This window comes from Lissotriton helveticus, chromosome 1_1 (assembly GCF_964261635.1).
Source record: "Lissotriton helveticus chromosome 1_1, aLisHel1.1, whole genome shotgun sequence".
Taxonomy (NCBI): Eukaryota; Metazoa; Chordata; class Amphibia; order Caudata; family Salamandridae; genus Lissotriton; species Lissotriton helveticus.
The window spans coordinates 1384281761-1384304809 of NC_136057.1; the positions used below are offsets into that span (position 1 = coordinate 1384281761).

Consider the following 23049-nt stretch of genomic DNA (forward strand, 5'->3'; position numbering starts at 1 on the left):
GGCTACAGCCCATTTCCTGGCATATGTGTATTTTTTATGAATTGGAATGTGATTTGAGAAGGCTGGCATGATTAAATCTTCGTCATGTGGGCACTCCCTGACCAATTCAGGTGGCCAGTCTTGTTCAGCTAGTAGGTTGTCATAACCCTTAGAGAGCTTCTCCCAAAAGAGTGCTCTAATGTTTCTTGGTTTGTTCCCCTCCATCCGGAATGTTGCTTCATATAGCTTATGTGGTACACTAACCCTGGTATCTGCAGTTTCAACTTGGATGCTTTCATTCAAGTCCACTGTCTCCAGATGATCCTTCAGGATCTTGCGAGCTATGGTTACCTCTGCTGCGCTGTTAAGCATTGTCTGGGCCCACTCCCCGTTCTTGAGTTGTGTCCTCAAGATCCTCAGCATGTCTGATCTTTAGACTTGCTACCTTCTTTTTGGTGAATTGAGTTTTCTTATTTTTTGGAACGTGTTGTTCGTCTTTGGACTTCACTCGTTCTTCTTTTTGTTCTGATCGTCCTCTTCTTTCGGATTTCTGCAAGGAAGTCTGAAAGGTATGAGAGGAACGTGTATCATTATCTTGATATCTATCAGGTTTTCTCAAATAATCCCTATTTCTGAGGTTGTACCTTTTTTCAGAGGACTCCTGTTGAGGAGACCTTCCTCTGGACTCAAAACGCTTCTCTCTAGGAAGTGTCTGTTTGCTGTTTTCCCACTTCTTTTTAGTAGTGGTGATATTATTTTTAATAAAAACTTTTTCAGGATTGTCAGTTAGTTGGGGTTTTACTGGTTTCCCACCCAATCTATCTCTACCTAGTTCTTCATATGATTTTTCAATCATTCTGGCAAGTTCAAATGGTTACTCTGTTATATCTGTTTCTTTTAGTTTTTGGCGGATTGCCACTGATGCTGCTTCACCTTTGATGTTGGCTAATAGTATAGCCGAGACCTGTTTGAAATCTTTCAGTAACTTCATACCCAGATTTAAGGCCGGTTCTGGACCATATTCATTTTGAATCTGTCTTAGAATGTCTGGTATTACCGCCATAGACGGGACACCATGTGTTTTAGTGTAGATTGAAGCAAAGACTGTACCCCATGTGTCGCAGTCCTCTACGTGTGGTGCAATCCCCATTGGTAAACAGGTTGTTAGAATCCTGTGTTTCTCATGAGGTGTACTATCAGGAAATACTGCCTCTATTTGAGTAATTTTCTGAGCTAACCAGAATGGAATTTGTTCCGGTTTTGCGGGTAATTTACCAATGACTGACTGTATAGTCTGTGGTGTAATTTTGTTTGTGTTCCCTTGATGAGGGATGTGCTGTAGAATTCTTACAGCTGGTTGGACTGTTAAAGTCCACATGACATATTGAAGCAACTGCCTGTGTATTTTAATCAGTTGTTGTAGCTGAGCAAACAATTCAGGAGCTGTCATTCTTTCAATGTCAGGATGTGGTGTATAGCTGGCTAGTACCGTCCGTGTGGCTCCTGGTCTACCTAGTGGACCGAGCCTGGTAATGTGATTTTGATGTTGTAGGGCGCCATTAAACCAGAGCTGATGCTCTTGGTAAGTTTGTGGAATTCCAACGTTCTCGAAAGGAACGTATTCTGCTGGTGGTTCCTCTAATTTATAGAAGTGTAACTCGTGTGTTACTGCATTTGCTGCAGGAAACAGAATCCATGAATAGAATACCTCTGTCTGCCGATATTCATTTGCCTCTATAACAAATATTACTTTACCACCTCTTGGTGATACCCCATTTTCTATGAGTTTTATAGTAATTATTTTCCTTATATTTACCGGTATTAGTATAGCACCCGGGTCATTTTGTTGGAGAGTTGTGTCATCTAAAACTGCTTGAGCTGCTGCTGCAACTCTTTCTAACTCTTCGTCACTATCCGTCATTTTTGTTGACTGGAAGTGTTGCAGAACAAGTTTCAAGGAAACAAAGATTAGGTGCACTTCTTTTGGAACACTGTATCCTTCAACGTTGAACAAACCAAAAACTAATACATAGGATTCTTTCGTCCTACTCAGTTTAAAGCGGATATTTTATCCTTTAACCCACATCTATTGGAGTATTTTACGGGAAAAAGGGGTCTGTGTGAAAAGCACGACTGAGTTACTCTAGTATCTAGCGTTAAATTATCGCCTTACCAAACGTTGGGCGCCATGTAGTGTAGTTCCTATATTCCCAATAGGCTCTGCGCATTGGAATAGTGTATCCTGTAGTTTAGACGTAGGACTGAGGTAGACTAGGTCTCTACTGAATATACTAGACTTAATTGTGTGTGTGCCAGCTAGCTCAGAGGTCACTAGAAACTTTCTCGAATTAACAAGAAGGGATTCGTTTCTGACAACCGATTAAAACATGACAACTTTGTTTCCCAAGAATAAGAAATATATCTCTAGAGTCGCGGAAACAATAGACAGTTATTTCACTCAGTCAATCGTGCATGCTTCGTTTCACGAGAGGTGCAGAGAAAAGAGAGACTGGCGTTTTCAATAAAAGTATTTATTGAACAGTCTTCTTTCTCATGCAGAGGAAATGAACTGCTACAATCGTAATACTGGTTGCAAAGTACAATGCGTACAGTACGAAGAGTATTATAAAATAATACTGTAAAAGCATGATATGGTTTCTAAGCCATAAAATACATAAAATACATACATTGATAAATAATGACTAAAAGTACTCAACTGGTGCTTCTAAAATACGCCTACCACGGTGTACCTAACCTAGGTCTAGTACAAGGGAAGAAGTAAGTGAGGTGTAGCTTAGTTTCAGTATTCTTTTGCCAAGAATCTAATCCAAGAATTCTCTTAGGGTCTAATCAGCTCCGTACCTTGGTTTTAGAATGTAGGAGATATGGTATCTCTCTCTCAGGACTCGATTTCCCAGCAACCCGCAAGGGTAGCCTGGAAACACTGGAGCTGGATTTCTCGGCAGGAGAAAATACAGCGTCTCTCAGTGCGTCAGCTGGAGGGTCGGCTCCCTTCGGCTCTTGCTGCTGCAGGGCGTGTCGGGCAAGTAGATATTCAAACTGCTCCAAACTACTTGAGCTATGTCTTAATATGGTTATGATTTCTATGCCTATATTAGGATACGATATTTTATACCTATATAAGGGCATGAATCGGGAAAATTACACTAAGGACCTAAAACGCTATACAACAGGTTATCCTCTGTATCAAAATATGTTACGCCTTGGCAAAGAAACAGCCTCATGAAGGCCTTGGGGGCCATTCCACCAGGGCTAAGGCAGCCACCACGGCCCTCCAGCATGGTGTTCCAATTGCTGTTATCTGCCAAGCGGCCAAGTGGGCATCTCTGCACACGTTCGCCAGACACTATTGCCTGGATTCTCAGGAGGGCCTGTTTGGCCGCTCTATCTTGCAGGATTTCCTGGTTTAAAATTCTTCCGCAGTCCTATCTCGGGGGTAGGTATTGCTTGAGTATCTGTTCAAAGATAAGGAATCTACGGCTAGATGTCTCTATCAGATGGACAAGTTACTTAACGTTCGGGTAACGCCTTATCTGGTACATGATTTAGATGCCTTACTGACCCACTCATCCTCCCCGCACTGCGGATTTCTTTTTAGTGTCAGGGCTCTTTTTTAACGCACCTTGGTCAGTCACTTCATAGCACCGTGCTTTTGGCATGGAAAAGTTGTGAAAAGTACTGACGTCAGGGCACCAGAGTGGTGGTTATATTGATGACTCGAACATCACAAGGACACCTATCACGGACGCTGCCAACATCACACGGATTCGACCAACGCCAATTACCGGTGCGCAGGGTTCCTGCTATCAAAATCTTCCAGATCCAGCCTGATGCCTGGGAGTTTAAAGGTAAGGAATCTGCGGCTAGATCATGTCTCTACCAGATAAAGCGTTATCAAAGGTAAGTAACTTGTCCATCAATGCACAATGGCTCAAGAATGCACTGTAACTGTAACCTCAACCATAGTAAAGGAGGCCCTTGCCCCGTCGCACCCAACTATGGGTTGACGTAGAGTTGGTGGCAACTGATTATAGGCACGGGGCACATGCCTTTCATACCTATGCTCCTGGTGACGAAGGGCCTACTGGCGCCTCTCCAGTAAAGTACGGATAGTGTTTACCTAATAGTGTGTGATGTAGCTGAATGTTGCATTTTGTATGTGTTTGGGACCAGGATATTTTGTGCATAGTGCCAAAGTAAGACAATGTGTGCCAGCACAAAATGATGGTTCCATTGTGGATGTCGCAAATTGCAAATGCATTATTCCTGGAGAAATTCGGAGAGTTTGGTGCACCTATAACAACTCTCCTCCAAACAAGCTCTTGCCTACACCTAGAGACCTAAATCTCCATCTTGAAAGTCTTGATTTTGCCGCCATTCTGAATTTCTTGGGCGATTTAGAAGCCTGCCAACTAATTCAGTTGGTTAAGGGACCTTCCCACTCTGCTGGACATTTATTAGACCCCCATTTGTGACATAACGGTACATACACCTCTTCCGTTAACCTGGACGGACCACCATCTTATTCTCATTACCATAGGGATACCCCCTGGCCCTGGACTCAAGCCCCTCCCTCCCCTTTTACGGCGCTCATGGCACAAACTTGACTGTGCCTTATTTGAAGCTAGACTGAAAATTACACGCCCGGTATGGTCTAGCAATTTGGAGGAGGCTGATAAAATCTACAGGGAATGGATCACTGATGCACTGGACCACTTCATTCCCAAGAAGCTGTCTAGGCCTTACCGCGACCAGTCCCATCCCTGGTACTCGGAGGAACTCGTTAAGGAGAAAAACTCCTTGAGCGCAAGTGGGAGGCGCTCATATGACCCCGTAGTAAAAGCTAGCTATAGATCTGCCACTAAATTGTACCATAAACGGATAAAAAAGGCCAAGGCCATGTATTACACCAATTTGATCAATTCTAGTACTAATCGATCAAAAACCATCTTCTCATTGATAAAGGATTTGTCCAAAGCCCCTGAGGCCACTGATGGCACAATAGAATCTAATACGCAGTGTGAAGAGCTAGCTTGTTTTTTCATAGGAAAGGTCAAAGGTATCTATAATGCCTTAAATTCCAATGCTCGGGCCACACACCCCTGACACTATAGGTTCATCTGTTCGATCTCACTCCCTTTTAACCCTCCCCTTGCTTTCCCAGGAAGCTTTGGAACTTCTTGCCAGTAAAGTAAAGTCCGCCTCTCCAGATGATCCGGTCAAACCTGAGATGTTTAGACTGGATCATGACTCTATCTTGCGGGAGGGCCATGAGCTGATTAATCAATCTCTCCAATTAACTACGGTGCCCTGCTCTTGGAAGCATGCTAAGGTGGTTCCCTTTTTGAAAAAGCCTACCTTGGATCCTCTAAGGCCAGAAAGTTATAGACCTATATCGTTATTGCCTTACCTAGCCAAGGGTACGGAATCCCACGTGAATGCTATTTTGACTAAATATATGGAAACTAATGATATCCTAGCTGACTCCCAAAATGGCTTTAGAGCCAATCACAGCACGGAGTCAGCCCTCCTGGCAGTCACTGAACAGCTGAGGGTGGCACAAGATCTGGGCAATACCTCCGCCCTCATTCTTCTGGATTTGAGTGCGGCCTTCGACACGGTCTCCCACAGGATTTTGCTTGAACGTCTTGGGGAGATCGGGATCGGGTGCAGCGCCCTGGATTGGTTTGCATCATTTCTATCAGACCGTTCCTTCCAGGTGCTTGCCGCTCCGCACTCGTCTGGAAGACACCCCCTCAGCTGTGGGGTCCCTCAGGGGTCAGCTCTCAGCCCTACGCTGTTTAACGTTTGTTAGACCCCTGGCCATATTAGCCAAAGAACGGGAGATAAAATTAACTTCTTATGCTGATGATACCCAGCTTATTTTCACCTTTTCTAACTACGCTGAGCTAGACCAAGCTAAATTTGGTGAGGATCTTATGGCCATTGCCAACTGGCTATCCAGCAACTGTTTACAACTTAATGCTTCTAAATCAGAGCTGCTCATAGTTGGCCGGAATCCACAGAAGTGGGTGGAACACTGGTGGCCCCCCATATTGGGCTTGTCTAAAAACCCCGAAGCTGGAAGTAAAAAATCTTGGAGTTCTGCTGGATAAGGATCTTTCTTTAGACTCCCATGCAAAAAAAGTGGCAGGCACCTGCTTTGGGCGCCTTCGCTCCCTTAGGCCCATTCTGGGTTCTTTGAACCTCCGACCCGGCAGATAATTGTCCAAGCTATGGTCCTTTCACATCTGGACTATTGCAATGTTCTGTTTCTGGGCTCTAATCTGACGGTCATTAAGAGACTTCAAAGGGCTCAGAATGCGGCAGCTCGTACTCTGCTTGCCTTGCCAAAACATTGCTCTGCCTCAAAGGCTCTCGCCCGGCTGCATTGGCTACCTGTTAAACAGAGAGTCCAATTTAAAACCCTATGTGTAGCCCACAAAGTCCTCCACGGACGCGGCCCTCAAATTCTGCAGGGACTCTGCACCCCTTACACCCTGACTCGCGATCTCCTCTTTGCAGATCTCCATCTGGCCTGCACCACGAGGGTTCGCAGGAGAAGAGCGGGTGGACGCTCATTTAAACACAAGACCCCACTTCTATGGAATGCTCTTCCATTACAAGTACGTGCTACCACGAACCAGCAGCACTTCCGCAAACTAATTAAAACTTGGTTATTTTCTACCATCTAATCTGTATGGCAGTGGTAGGGCAGTGGCAGCCACCATCACACTCTCTCTTTTCATACAATTGATTTGTTATGTTCGTCCGCAGCGCTGGGATGCCCCATTGCTGGGGTAGCCATGCGCTATACAAACTAACCTAACCTTTGAGCTGCCTTAGTGTACTAGGCATCACCATTTAACAAACCTGTCTCAGCCCATCTGATATCAGTCATACAGAATTCACAAAACCACCAGTTCTGCTCCTCCGGTCTCCTCTTGCTCTGGACAAGCTTGTGTGGTCCCACTGTAGCCTGGTTGGTAGAGGTTTGTTTCACTTTAGGCTAGTCCATACTTCCTTTCCTCCAATCTAACCTAAGGTGAATACATTTGGGTAATTTGGGCCATGTAATCCTCACTGTATCAGCTTTGGAAGTTGTCTCCTATCCCTCGTTAGAGCTCTGCCAGCTAATGTCCTTCTTTATGGGTTGGTTCTAAACCCTTTAGACTGGAAAAGGTACTGTCTAAGACAGGCTATCTAGGGTCAGGCACAAGTATCCCTCCAGGGATACTCTGCAGCTGAATTACGAGACTCGTCAAGACTAGGGCCGCCTTCCTCCCGAGTTATAACTAAAGGAACAGAGAAAGTATGGGTCTCCTCTCTGAGAATGTTTCTACCCCCGCTGCCGATGAGCCTTGCTCCACTGTAAAGACTATTGCTATCATCTAATACACTCACAGATTATTGCCTTTCTCTCTCTCTTTGCCACTCCTTATCACTCTTGTAAACTGGTCTTCATCTCTCCCTTAGTGACAATATAGCCCCAGCAGATGACGCTCTGTCAAGTATGAACCTCTATCCTTTCAGATGAATCTGTTCTCTCTCTCTAGCCAAATCACTGTCTCTGCCATCTGATGTGTCTCCAAGTCTGAGCTCCCTATATCCACCATAATGTCCCATTCTCCCTTCTAACCATCAGACATCCCTGTCTCCCTATGCTGAAACTTACAACTGCACCCAAGGTTGTTTACCCCACCCTCCCATGTTCTGTTCCACCCAAGTCCTGCTTTCCCAATTTGCCCCAGTATTTAAACTTTCATAGATTCCCATGCTTTGTATCATTCCTCGTCGTCTGAATGGGAGCCTCTGTAAATAAAAAAAATACCATACTAGTAAGCACAAAGTGAAAAAATAGGCCTAGGCCTCCTCTCATTTTGTAGCTTATCCACCTCTTTTTGTAAAAGAGACCAAATTCTTGCAGTAGCCAATCGGAGCAGCCTCACCCCATAGAACTTTCCTGAGAGAGCCTCAGAGCCTCCGATTTTCTACCGCACGTTGTGCAAGGGAGTCTCCATTGAGCTCTGCTGAATTTTCTTCACTTCTGAGTATATTTCTACAACTTTTGCCTGTTTTTTCGTCATGTCTGACAGAGAGAAGAAAGCACTATTTAGAGCCTGTGCTACTTGCTCTAAAAAGAGGTTATTTGTTGAAGACAAAACATGAAGACTGCATATACTGCTTATATCCGGATCATAAGGCCACTGACTGCAAGATTTGCAGAACCTTCTCCACCAAGACCTTGAGGGACAGAGAAGGCCGCCTGCTGACTTGGCTACAAAAAATGAAGGACCGCAAGGGAGTTCTGTCTTCAGACAGTGAGGGGTCCTCTTCGGTGGTGTCATCAAGAAAATCAAAGAAGAGGGATAGGTCTCCCCCTACTACATCTGATGAGCCCCATGTCAAGGCCTTGCCCGGGACCTCTGATAGGTCTGATAGGCCTGCTTCCCTAAAATCTCCTCACCGCGGTGAAAAGGAGAGGCAGGGACAGCCTGAGGAGTTGCCACCTTCAAAAAAGGCTAAAAAGATCGTCCCTGTGACTTCACCACCCTCTGAGAAGGAAAGAGGGGTGAAAAAGCCTTCCTCTACGCCTCAGGACATTGCTTCTGACAAAAAACAAAGTTCGTCAACGGTGAAAACCACAGGTACGTCGACGATTCCTGTCAAAAAAGACTTGTCTCTAAAACTGGCCTAGTCGACGGGCTCGTCGACGACAGCTACGACGACGGCATCTACACCGTCGACGGTGTTTAAGACGCCTGATGCCTGTTCGTCGTCGACGAAGCTGACTTTTTCCACGTCGACGATGAGGGTCGCGTCGGCGGCGATGACGACGACGAGGACAACATCGACGACGCCGGCGACCATGATTCTGACGACGAGTTCGTCGACGGTTCCGGCGACGCTCCAACCATCCTCTACGATGACCATCTCCCCGTCGACGATTCAGCCTTCGACGATGAGCACAGTTTCTTCGTCGGCGCTTCCTTCGACAAAACAGTCCATGAAGATTCCACCGTCGACGACGATCCCGTCGACGACGTCATCGACGACGGGGAAACTTGGCATTTCTCAGAAAAAGAGACATATAACACCAGAAATGACATCACCAAGGCGAGTTTCGCAGTTGCCTCCTACGTTATTGCTTGATGAGGACTCTGAAGAGGAGACTGATAGCAATTATGGGCCGGCTTATAGCCCATCTGACTTACAAGTCAAGTTACAGGAGTTCAGTTCTGAAGAAGGTGAAATGGAGCAACATCACTATGCTCCACAAGCCTATTATGACCAGCAAGAGAGGCCTCGCATGCCCGTGGAGCATCCACAAGCGGTGGTTGCCATTAGGGATAATACTGATGATGATAATGCCTCTTCAGATGTGGATCAACAAGGGGACCCTGGCCAAGATCAGAATATGGACTGGAATCAGTATAACCTTCAAGATCCAGACGTAACAGGGCCTGATACCGCAATCTCTCCTCCAGCAGATATTGGAGGCTTTCACAATTTAATGGAACGGTCATCCAAGAGATTTGGTCTTCCAGTTACCACAGTTCAATCTGACTGTTTTTTGTATGACTTCAAAGAACCATTCCGGAAGTCAGTTAGTTCAATCCCCATCATTGAACATGTTTGGTCAGAAGGCATAAAGGCTATGTACAATCCAGCCACGGTCCTCCCAGTACTCCCCAGACTGGAGAAAAAATATAAGGCGCCGGAGGGCAGCCCGGCAGGTCTTCTAGGTCAACCAAAACCGGACTCGGTTATCTCCCAGGCCGCACAGAGTAAATCAAAGAATCCATCCACGCCGCTAACGACACCACCTGATAAAGAGGGGAGGCGTCCGGACAATGTTGGAAAAAGATTCTCCGCAATGGCCAGCCTCCTCGTTAGGGCGGCTAATGCTTTGGCGATTCTAGGGAGATATGATCGCCAGATGTGGTGTGACCTCTCCCCGTTTGTGGAAGAACTTCAGGATGGGTCTAAGGACGAGGTCAGAAAGATCTTGATGGAAGGGGAGCGTGCCTCTTCAGAGGTAATCAACTGCGCTATGGATATAGCAACCACGGCTTTCCGAGCGCTAGCCGGCTCAGCAGTTTTAAGACGCCAGGGTTGGCTGCGAGCCACATGGTTTCGACAGGAAGTACAGAACAAAATTCTGGATCTGCCTTATGATGGAGAGATGGTATTTGGCAAACATGTGGATGACGCCCTACAAGGCATAAAGAAAGATACTGACACGGCCAAGTCCTTAGGAACATTACAATACCGCAAAGTTCCCTTTAAGGGGGCAAGAGGAAGAGGTTTTTCATCCTACAGAGGCGGCAATCAGCACCGCTATTCTTCCAACTCCCAACCTGGCCAGTCATACAAACCCCAATATTCACAGAGGGGGTCTTTCTCTCGCCAGCCGCCGAGAGGACGTCAGGGGCAACAGAGGAGAGATAATACCAAGAGACAATAGCGGCCATGTGGCTCTTTCTACTGTTCCTGTACCCTCGTTAACACCAGTGGGGGGCAGGATTGCCCATTGCCTCAACAGCTGGAAGGTCATAACAACAGACCAGTGGGTCCTGAACATCATCAAGGACGGACACACGTTGGAGTTTCAAGATCTTCCTCCAACGAGAGCTCCAGACGCCATTACACCCAAACATCTAAGACTTCTTCGTATCGAGGCCCACCAACTCTTCATCAAGGGGGCGATAGAGCCTGTGCCTCATTCCCAGAGGGGGAAAGGGTTCTATTCCCGGTTCTTCCTGGTGCGGAAGGAGAGGTGGCGTCCGATTTTAGATCTACGGCAGCTCAACACTTATCTCATCAAGTTGTCCTTCAGGATGGTCACTCTTCAGGACATCCTCCGCCTTCTCAATCCAGAGGACTTCATGGCAACCCTAGATTTGGAGGATGCTTATTTCCATGTGCCCATTCATCCAGCTCACAGGCAATATCTTCGGTTTACAGTAGGCAAGAGCCATTTTCAATTCAGAGTACTGCCTTTTGGTCTCCGGTCCGCACCGAGGATCTTTACAAAGGTACTGGCTCCTGTGGCAGCTTTTCTCAGGAGGCAGTCTTTCGAAGTCTTCCCATATCTGGACGATTGGCTGGTAAAGGCTCCTTCGTTCGTAGAAGCGTCCAGAGCAGTCACGAGCTGCAGTCAACTGTTCGAGCAGCTGGGCCTTCGGCTCAACAAGGAGAAATCGATTTTGCGCCCCTCAAGACAGCAAGGTTTTTGGGCGCGATCCTAGACACGGAGTGCTGCCTGGCTTTTCCTTCGGAAGAGCGCCAAACCAAACTGATTCCTCAGCTTGCCTCCTACAGACAAGGAAGTTTCTGTCAGTTCGCCAATACAAATCGCTTCTCGGATCGATCTCATCCTGCATACCATTGATACCACACTGCAGGCTGCGAATGCCTCCACTACAGGAACAGTTGGACAAACAATGGTGTCAGGTGACAGGCTCCTTCGACGACAAAATAGTGATCACACCAGGAATGCGAAAGGCAGGCGCTTGGTGGTTGCTAAAAGAGAATCTTTCAGTAGGTTTGCCATTCCAACTTCCACCATCTCCCATGGTATTGACAACAGATGCATCCATGGAGGGGTGGGGAGCGGTCCTCCAAGAACTGAAAGTCAGTGGTCATTGGAGCACAGTCCAAGGCAAGTTCCACATCAATCTACTGGAACTTATGGCCATTCGTCTAGCCTTACAGGCTTTCCTTCCAAGGATCCGCAACCGTTCAGTGCTGGTTCGTACAGACAACACCACAGCCATGCACTACATAAACGAGCAGGGCGGGACGAGATCTTGCACCCTTTCGAAGGAAGCACAGAAGCTTTGGAATTGGGTGATCCAACACAATATCACTCTTTCAGCGGAACATCTGGCGGGCTCGCTCAATGCCACAGCGGACGCTTTGAGTCGCCAAAAGACTATCAGCCACGAATGGGAACTGGATCAGACCATTCTGGACAAACTGTTTTCACGTTGGGGGACCCCAACCATCGATCTGTTTGCGACTCCTCAGAACGCCAAATGCCAGTCCTACGCAAGCAGGGTTCACCATCAGGGATCCTTGGGGAATGCGCTTTTGATTGCCTGGTACGGCGCATTTGTTTACGCCTTTCCTCCTATTCCGCTATTCCCGAGGCTGATCCGCAAGCTCAAGGCAGAGCCATGCAGAATGATTCTGATCGCACCAGCATGGCCCAGGCAGTTTTGGTACACAGAGCTTCTTCTTCTCTCCCAAGATAAACCGATTCTCCTGCGGCCTGTTCCATCACTATTAACAATGTCTCACGGGCAGGTTCTACATCCAGACCTGAAGTCACTACAATTGACAGCGTGGCTCCTGAGTTCAGAGAGTTCTAGGGTTTGAATCTTTCAGGAGAATGTAAAGACATTTTGGCCCAGGCCCGAGCGCCTAGTACGAATAAAACCTATCGGACGAAGTGGAAGAGATTCTGCCTTTGGTGTCAGAGACAAGGTCTACACCCATATACTTCTGCACCGCACCAACTCTTGCCTTACATCCTTTCTCTTGCAAAGTCTGGATTGGCTCCTTCTTCTGTAAAGGTACATCTGGCGGCCATTTCTAGATTTAGACGATCATCATCAGGTCCTTCCCTTTGGTCTGCAAGGATCATTAAACAGTTCCTGAAAGGTTTATCCAGGGTTTTTCCACCAGTCCGGCCTCCACCACCAGCCTGGCATCTTAATTTGGTCCTGTCACATCTAATGAAGGCCCCGTTTGAGCCTATTCATAGAGCTGACATGAAGTTTGTCTCATGGAAACTGGCTCTTCTCTTGGCCCTGACATCGGCTAGAAGAGTTAGTGAGCTCCAGGCTTTCACAATTGAGGAACCCTTTCTGCAATTTAAAAATGATGTTCTCATCCTACGAACAAATCCCAAATTTATTCCTAAGGTCCCCTCAGAAATTAATCTGTATGAGCCGGTGATCCTAAAGTCCTTCTTTCCGCGGCCCTCCACGCCAGCAGAGAGGGCGTTGCATTCTTTGGACATTCACAGATGTCTCAAGTTCTACTTGGAGCGCACAAGACTGTTCAGGAAGTCTTCCCAGTTTTTTGTTTCATATAGTGCTCCACGAAAGGGTTGTCCAATTTCTAAACCCTGCATTTCCCGCTGGATATCCAGTGCAATCCAGTTTTGCCATCGAGAAGGGGGAAAACCACTTCAGCGAGCAGTTTGTGCTCATTCTACGAGATCAGTGGCTTCATCGGTGGCTCTCTTCTCAGGTGTCCCGATCAAGGACATATGTAGAGCGGCGACATGGAGCAGTGTCCACACCTTCACTCGCCACTACTGCTTGGATTCTTCTGTGAAAGAGGATGCGGCAGTGGGCCAGGCGGTCTTGAGGAACCTTTTCCAATAAGTCGGTGAGCTTTCCTTTCTATCCCGCCTTCCTATTTTGTATTACTTGTTGTTGTTCTGCTTTGTGATGCAAATGTGTATCTGTTTTTCTTATCAGGATTATGTATGACATTTACAGGTACACAGATGACAAAATATGCTTTTCTCTTTACTGCTAGCTATTCTGATACAAAGCATGGGAATCTATGAAAGTTCCAATACTGGGGCAAGAAAACAAGTTACTTACCTGTAACTTTGGTTCCCCAGTATTGGTAACTTTCATAGATTCCCATGCGCCCACCCTCCTCCCCTGGGAAAGCTCAGCCTTATTATCCAATGATGTTGCTGTTCACAACGGCTACGAAAATCTGAGGCTCTCAGGCTCTCTCAGGAAGGTTCTATGGGGTGAGGCTGCTCTGATTGATTGGCTACTGCAAGAATTTGGTCTCTTTTACAAAAAGAGGTGGATAAGCTACAAAATGAGATGAGGCCTAGGCCTATTTTTTCACTTTGTGCTTACTAGTATGGTATTTTTTATTTACCGAGGCTCCCATTCCGACGACGGGGAATGATACAAAGCATGGGAATCTATGAAAGTTACCAATACTGGGGAACCAAAGTTACAGGTAAGTAACTTGTTTTATTCCTGTTTCTCCCAATGTCTTCCCCGCCTATAGTGTTTCTTTCTAATCCTCTCAAGTCCCGCCCCAGCTCTCTAATGGTCTTGCCCCCCTCATATGAAGATTTCTCCCTCTGTTGTCCTTCTCTTCTATCTTTCTTTCTCTCAGTGTTAATGTCTTGCTCTTATCTGATAACACTCTCTGCTCAGATGTTGTAAATCCTATATTATTGTTTGCCTTCGTATGGCTCTGTTTTCTTTGATCACCTACTCTTTTTTGTCTAATCACCCTTCACAGGAGAAGGTGCGTCTCCGGTACAAGTTGACTTTTACTATGGGTGACCAGACGTTCAACGAGATGGGTGACGTCGACCAATTTCCCCCGCCAGAGACTTGGGGGACACTATAGCTGTGACAACATTCCCAGAAGAAGAGTGAAGGTCAACACAATGCTTCATCAGCGCTCTCTGGAGGCCAGGGAGCCTTGTTGCTAGCGCAAGAGTTTTTGGGTTGGGGTCTGCCCCTCCCTCTTGGGGTGGTGGCTAGAGCCTTCTCAGATGTCTTCTGTTTAATCATTGGATTTGCACTTCAGTTCCTTTCCTGCTTCTGACCCGGGAAGCTCAGGGTCAGAAGAGGGCGGTAACAGCCTGTTCTGTGGAAATGTGAAGATTTTTCCGCCATCTTGCTCTCTTGTGGCTATGTTAGGCTGGATATAAAGGCTGTTAAAGCCAATTACCAAGTCGTAGGGGTGACTGATATTCTCTTGACCTCCCTTTAAAATCCCCCCTAACATGACCTCAGTTTCTGGTAAACAGTGACTGGTGAGCAAAGCTGCGAGAGGAGAGGAAAGGCACAGTCTTCTCAGGTGTTGTTTAAGCGTGATGCTGGGCAATGTTCATGTGGGTTGGTGGTCATATATACATTTTGGGGATGCTGGTGGGTATACCTTCCACGTACCATCTGCCGGCCAGCTTCATAGCTTCGGAGTCCCTGTTCCCCACTGTTTGCGACCAAGCATGACGGTGGCATGGTCCAGTGAAACTCTTTATCCTAGTCTTCGACCCAACCCCTGTATTTTCTAAACCAGTTTATCCTATCACTGCTGAAGGGAAGGCTATATGTGCCTTTTCTATTCACCAATATCAACCTCTCTCTGCAGCTGAATCCCAAGACTCACAAAGACCAGAGCCGCCTCAATCCCATCATGTGACCACCCATACTCACTAGTCCTTACAGGATCTGTTAATAGAACAAGCACACAGCTCTTGGAGGAGCACGGAACCCAAGAATTCTTTCTTCTACCCTGCATTGAGTAGCTTCCTTCACCTCCTTTCCTCCCTCGTTTGCACAGTGTTCTCTTTTACTGCCCAGATAGCTCCCATCAGTAGTCCTCTCTGCACCCTGAGTCCTCATTTTCATTTTAGGGAGCCTATGTGCAACCCTGTGGCCTTTAAGCATGCATGCTTCGGTATTGTGGGGGCACTGGGCATAAATTGGAACTTAGACGAAGTGAGAAGACTTTGAAGATGTGAGAAGGTTGGGGTCCACCTGACTTTCGAACTTGCTGTGGTTACCCCTCACACAAATGGAAGAAAATGGGTGATTCCAACTGTCAGCCATCCATTTACCCTTCCAAAGTTAATAATCTTTGTGATTCCTTAACCTTTGACCTAGTAGGTGGCTGGAATTGAGAAGGGTTGGCCTATAGAAGCCCATCTTGGCTTTGCAACTGCCACATCCTGTTTCTTGGTCCATGACTGCTTCCAACGCCCCCACTTTGTGATGGGATTCCACTGTGTCTTATACCAAATCCTAATTATATATAAATCTATTTTTTTCTTCTAAGAGGCACTGGGTGGCGTAGGAGGCATAGGGCGTTGTAAGTTTATTTTTAATTTTTATTTCCTCCTCCGTCGCCACCCCTTGCCTTCTGCCCTTGTATATAATATGTATTCCTCGATTGATTAGGTGCAAGGAAGGAATAACGTCTGTAAAAGAAACAGCAAGCTAATAATGTATTTATGGGGTGTAATAAAATCAATATTCTCCTCTGATGTGGTGTGATTATCTTTTTTTTATTTAGGTTTGTCAGTGAAGCTCTAGCTCCGCGAGCTAGCTATCAGATTGGTGTTATAAGAAGAGTGGGCCCTATGACAGAAGGTGGTGAACTGGATCATATTTATTGCCTCCAAGTGAAAAGTGCTTTGCTGCCCACATTGCCATACGCATGTGCTACGGATCCTCTTTTAATGCAAATAGATGCTCCTGAGCCAGTATTCTGCTGGTCACGTTGTAAGAGGAGACACTTAACTGTAGCAGTGGATCCTTGTTTACCTCATGTCTATAATAGCTTTTTGTTGAAGTGCCTGTTTTCCCATTGTCTGCTCTAACCACCCTTTTCCCCCATAGGGTACATACACCACCACCTCGTCACTTGCATGGTACACTCATACCCTCACAGGCACACATTACAGGATAACATTACCTCCACAGTTGCATCTACAACACCAGTTGTCCACTGTAGATTCAGGATGGCTAGAGCCAGGTTTTTAGATTGATCACCATGTACACAGGTTCCATTCAGATTCATTGTACATTTTGTTTCTTGGATATTTTGACACGTATTTGATCCTCTTGAACCTATCTTAGTCTGCACTAAATATCACCTATACCATTCATGGATATATATATATATATATATCACCACTTATGTCACCACAAACCTCCACTTACATCACTTTGTACGCCCTTGGCAGCCTGTAACCTCCACCACGTGCACTTCACTTGAACGCTATATCACCTACAATAAATACAACTACTACAACACAGAACTACACATTCACCATGCCTACATATGTCTTTTCCTTTGATTTTAAGTTTTCCTAACATGTTGCATTTTTACCTGCTTGAAGATTTACTTATGTTGCATTGATATAGTGATCTCTATTAGATGACTACCAGATCAGTTAGCAACAAACACTGATGGGCGAATGCAAAACTGTGGGCAATTCCACCTATTTCAACACAAGAATTCCTCGTCCGGCTTTCAACAGAAAGTGCTAGGTGTTTTGTTCTCCAATTAAGGAGATGCCTTCCTGATTCACTGAAATTTCAATCTTTGTTACATATTTCCTCGATCCAATTTCGCAAGTCATCCAGAAAATGAAGAGACCGGAGGGCAGGTTATCTTCATGACATTGAATTGGAAAAGGAGAATCTGGTATTTAGAGTTGCTATGTCTCTTACTGTAGGCATGGTGAAGGGTTATATAGTTTCTTGTGCTTACCAGAACAACCCTTGTTGCTTCACACTTCTTTGGTGATCCGTTTCCTGAAAGGATTAAATCACACCTTTCAACCCCCTTTCGTGTTGCCTCAATCGGATCTAACTAAGAAGGTGATGCCATAACAAAAGTGAGAACTAAATTCAGAGCATGTTTGTGTTTAAAATTCTTGAGTGACATTGATTTGGCTTACAGAGTTGGCGAAGTTGAGGCATTGTCATTTAAGGCGCACTATAGTATGTTCTTTCTGGACAGGTTGGTGCTGTAGAGTATTTTTAGGTCTCGCCTATTCTATCCCGTTAGGGATTGAATAAGCGAGATTATAGTAAGCAGTCCGAAAAGTCTACCTAGCTGCGGATCGCGCACAGTTCATGTGAGGCAGGCGCGTGCACATCATCGCCAGGCACATCCCACACCATGCCTCGGCATCAGACTTCAAAGGAAGCCGCTCGCACACCACCATTTGTCTGAGCCTCAGCATCAGACTTCAAAGGAATCCGCTCCCAAGCCGCTCCCCTGCCCCCCCTCCAATCAGACTTGAAAGGAATGTGCTCCCTCTCCCCCGCCACAGCAAACACAGTCTCAACCTTACTTTCCCATTTTTTCTTTCACAGTTTCCATACTTTTTAAAATGCACTTTGACCACTAGTGCAACCTATTGAACCCAGGGCCCTAATCGAGTCAGGCCCGGAATGGGCTCTTTCTGTGGGTAGTTTCTGTTATCTTTTCCTTCACTTGCTGTCGAGTAGGAGGAGGCAATCTGGAGCTTTTACCAATGTGCTGAGTTGGAAATCCGCCCCGGTAGCAGTGATGAGTGTTTTCGTCCCAGGCCTACATTCTCCTCCAGGGTTTGTTCAGACTGCAGCCTCACCTGACCATGCAAGCTCCCGATATTGATCCACACCATATTGTGTGTAGTGCTTTCCCAATGCGCTTTTTACCCATAGTTGATATTTATGTGATGATAGTCAGTCAGTAATGGATCTTTGTGTAATGACGGCGTTCAGTACTTCCTGTTTATGCAGCAGGTGTTCTTCATGCACTGGCAGGCTGTGTGCATTTTGTCGTCCCGCGTCGAGAGCATGTGCACAGTTCCTCTTCATGCGATGACCCCATGCCGTCCTTGTTCCATGCGATGACACCTTACCGGCGTAGCTCTCTGTGAGATAACTGCATTTTTCTAGTTCCTCTACGGGTGATGAAAGCAGTGGGTGTCTCTCACTTTCTGTTTTCCCTCATGTTAGGGGGGTTTATATTCGAACGGTGCAGTCTTTGAGACTTATTGCTTGATCTTTAGGAAGCTTCAGTCAGAGGTGGGCAGTGCTTTATTTTGGAGAAGAATACGTCCTAGCTCCAACATGTTTCTAATAATCTTGCTGGCGCTGTTGCAGAATGTCGGGGTTGCCAAATGCCACGGCCTTCTAGTCTGTATGTCACATCATGCCTGCTTATCCACCAGTATACCTTTCCTGCACCTACCTTGGACACGCCTGGGTTCCTTTTCATCCCTGCGTTCTCCCTTTGCCACTTTTGTCTGTCTTTCTCTCCCTCTTTCTTTCCACCGTTGGGTCAAAGACTAATGACTAACAATGAGTTCTGTTCCCCAAAGAAGAGTGCCGGTGGCCCCACTCGCACCTACCGGATCACATGAAGCCCTGGAGATGGGGTGGTTGTGTTGGCTGGAACAGTCTGTGTTGAGGCCTCTGGCGCGATTGTGTGGAGCCCCCACTACCCCGTTGTAGCATTTTGCGATAGTGGGGGCCTTCCCTCTAACAGATCACCTGGGTTTCTTATTTACTTTCATTTTCATGTCAAGGGCCGCCCAGCAGTCGCAAGTCTGGCCGCACACAAGATGTTATGTTATGTTATGGGTGTCTTATATAGCGCTCGGCTACTCCGAAGAGTGTCCCGGCGCTTTCAAACCCACAACAAACTGCATAGGGCAAGCACAAGGAGAGAAAAGAGCAAATTACTGACCATAAAGCCACGTCTTCAGACCCTTTCTGAAGGCCAGCAGATTAGATGTACCGGGAAGCGGCAAAGGCAGGGCATTCCAAAGCTGGGGCGCCAAGCATTTAAAAGAACGACCCCCCCCATCCGCGCTTTCCTGATAACAGGAACAACGGCAAGGCAGAGAGATTCCGATCTTAAGGTCTTAGCCGGCTTGTAAAAGGCAAGCCGTTTCTGAATGTATACCGCTCCCACATCATGGAATGCCTTATGCGCCAGCGAAAGTGCTTTAAAAACAATCCGCTTCCGGATAGGCAGCCAGTGTAAGGAGTGTAAAAGGTCCGAAGCTCTAGCTCGGCGATGCAGGCCAAAAATGGCCCGGGCCGCCGAGTTCTGGACCACCTGTAATCTTTGGAGAAGATATTCGGGCAAACCCAAATATAAGACGTTTGAGTAGTCCAGCCTCGAACCAATAAGGGCCTGGACCGTAGCATTCCTATGCGCCAACGGGAGCAGGGGAAGAAACTTTCGTAACATTTTAAGGAGGCCATAGCAGGTGCCGGCCAACCCAAGAATCTGGGACTTAAGTGTCAAGCCGTTGTCAATCCTGACCCCCAAGTTCTTGACAATCAGAGAAGATGACTTAGGAGGGAACATATTCACCGGCCACCACTCCTGCCAATTCGGGTCAGACTGACACCCGAAGAAGAGCACCTCTGATTTATCAGGGTTGCACTTGAGGCTGTTTCGCTGAAACCATTCGAAAACAGCCCCAAGGCAACCCCGGGTGCCCTCTTCGTCAAACTCAGCCCCCTTCCCGCAAGTGAAAAGGAGCTGAGTATCATCGGCGTATGACAGGATGTAAGCCCCAAAAGACTCAGCCAGCACTGCCAGAGGGGTCAAAAAGATATTAAAGAGAGTCGGGCTCAACACCGAGCCCTGCGGGACTCCGACCTCCAGAGGTGGTACTTTGGCCGAGTACGGAGGGGCCCAGACCACCTGTCGGCGGCCAGCCAAATAAGATAGAAACCAGCTCAACACCGTCCCTCTCAGACCGATCTCATAGAGCCTGCTGAGGAGACCCTCATGAGGGACGGTGTCGAAGGCCGCCGACAGGTCTAACATTACCAGCATAGCTCTTCCTCCGGCGTCCAGCACTTCCTTAATAGCCTCATTGACCTCTAGAAGCACCGTCTCGGTACTTAGGTTGCTCCGGAAGCCCGACTGGGTGGAATGCAGCAAACTGTGGGTTTCCAGAAAAGTAGAGAGCACAGTGTGCACATGCTTCTCCACTATCTTAGCTAGAGCAGGCAAAAGAGAAATCGGCCTATAGTTGGCATGTAGCCCAGGGTCCAGACCCGGCTTTTTAAGCCCCATCACCTCCTCTCCTGGGACCAAGGGGCTTTAAACAAAGCATCTCTCCCACTTTGTTGGGCATCTCCTGTGGCCAGGGGAGGCGAAATCCCAGAGCTAAAAACTCTGAGATTTCTTTAAACATCTGTCCAGTTGTATTATGTTTGAACTCGTGCCAACCTCACTCTACCGCCCTCACTCTACCGCCCTCACTCTACCGCCCTCCCTCTACCACCCTCACTCTACCACCCTCACACACTACTCTACCGCCCTCACTCTACCACCCTCACTCTACCACTCTACCGCCCTCACTCTACCACACTACCGCCCTCACACTGAACATAATCTTCACAAGTTATTTACAAAAATTTAAGCTATTGCCATTATAAATTACAATAACTTTTTTTTAAGTATTAATTATTGAAAAAATTAAAAGCCATAGTTATTTGTAATATCAATACATGTAAGTCACGTAAATACAACACATTCCATTACAAATGCTATAGGTGTCACATTTGCGAAAGTTATAACTATTGGCACTGTAAATGACAAAGCTATTAATTTCGCTATTTTCAAAAACAAAACATAAATAAAAAAATCGTCATTTACAATACCATAGCTCAAACTTTCCTAATGCGAGACCTATTGCATTGCAAATGCTTGTTAGAATAGGAAGCTTTTCTTTTTCATCTGTTATATCTTATTGATTTGCCTATGATATTTCCTCCTATGTATCCGACCAAGAATCGGGAGAGGCTCTGTAGACCCGGATTTCAGGGGGAATGAAATGGTTTGTAGACCGGACCAAGGATGTGCATGTTGACAACCCGATGTTTGCAGATAGAATGTAGGATAAGCTATTTAAAAGCATATACTTTCTCAATGGATTCTTCTGTGTTTTAAGATTATGATCTGCTATGCCCTTGAAAAGGAGGACACTTTAGTGGAGCTCATGCCAATAGCAAAATCTGCTTCTTCAGCCTTTGCAAGAATAGTTTCAATATCTGACATTTGTTGTGCTGTGGCTTTGGCTTCTGCACAGATGTTCAGTTAGCACTGTTGTTAGGTTTGGCAAGCAAGGAGTGAACCTCATTTGCTATGTTAGTTCTTCAGAGTTTTTTTGGGGGTATAGATCATCCCTAAGTCTTACCGCCTAAAATTATGTTTGCAAAGGATTCACTAAAAGATGAGGAATTGTTTGGAAAAAGCACCCTTTACTAAATTTCTTGCCAATAAACTCGCTTATCGCCAGTCTTTTTATCGTCCACCCACCTCTTGTCTTGTGTTGGAGGGCTGACATTTTGACATTTCTCTATTGTTTTCTTTTCTGGCTGGTACCTGAATAATGATATGGCCCAATGTAAATAATATGCAAGAATGTTCCCAATTAGAAATTGTGGTGCACTGCTCTTTTTGGCATTCTTTGTTGGTTTTCATATCTTCATCGCCTTGCCTCTGAAGAGTGTGGAAAAAGGATGGCAAGCTGACTTACGTCTGTCTTTGTCATTATGTCCAGTGAAGAAGCAAATCTGTGACTGGAACCACAGCAGTGCCACTTAGCATGACTAGGGAGCTATTTCTGAGGGGAACCATTTTTAATCCAGCCTGCCACATAAATGACGTTCATACATGTTGTATCTGCTGAAAAATCTAGTATCCACCAGAAAGTATGATCATAAGTAACTTGAACTTTAGTTCTTTTGTGAAAGTTAGATCAGTGACTAGTGGTATAGAGCAGAAATAATTGGCTTCACTGCTATCCTTATAACATTATGGGACATGGTCCTGAGACTCCATAGTTATCTCGTCAACACTCATGTGCTGCAAACCCAGGGACCTTGGGTGCGCTAGACAAGTACAGCAAACACTTGGATGTAGCCAGTCATAATTGTGCCTCTTCTAATTCACAAGCAGTGTTGAGCAAGTATGACTGATTTCATTGAAAGGACATGAGGGAGTAGAACTGGAGCAACATGTACCAGAAATACATATGAAGAGAGTCTGTTACTTTTTGTAAGAGAGAAATACTTATTTATATGTCATTTGTTGCTCCTTAGATGGAAGATGATGCTTGTATGCCAATGGTCGTAAAACTTTTTTAGTGCTTCACCACCCTCGCATTAAATAATTTAGTATGGGGCCTTGAAAATTGCCAAACATGTTTTCTCACGTTTATCCATGAAACATATTGCAAGCAGGCTGGAGAAATTAAGTGGGGCTTGACGGCACACCCTCAAACATATATAATACAGTTTATATGCACTGTGTTTTTTAATGTACTGCAATAAATCTATGAGCTATAAAACATTCAACGCAAACAAAACTGCTTATATAGGATCGCTGGTTACTGGGGGTCCTTTTTAGAAGAATAGTTGAAATGCATTGATCTTTGATAGATTTTCCTTACAATAAAATCCATGTGTGTAATTAAAAATACATAGTATAGGAGCCACAATGTGTGAGGAA

At 46.0% G+C, this 23049-nt stretch overlaps 1 protein-coding gene across 2 annotated transcripts in view; it reads left to right on the top strand.

Annotated features, from left to right (window-relative positions):
- Positions 1–16051, top strand: part of GGA1 (golgi associated, gamma adaptin ear containing, ARF binding protein 1) — a 136125-nt gene extending 120074 nt beyond the window's left edge. For both annotated transcript variants that reach the window (XM_078684067.1, XM_078684073.1), the window contains exon 17: positions 14296–16051. In XM_078684067.1, the coding sequence (XP_078540193.1) occupies positions 14296–14406 (111 nt within the window). In that variant the 3' untranslated portion in view covers positions 14407–16051. The remainder of the gene's footprint in view (positions 1–14295) is intronic.
- Positions 16052–23049: the final 6998 nt, after the last annotated feature.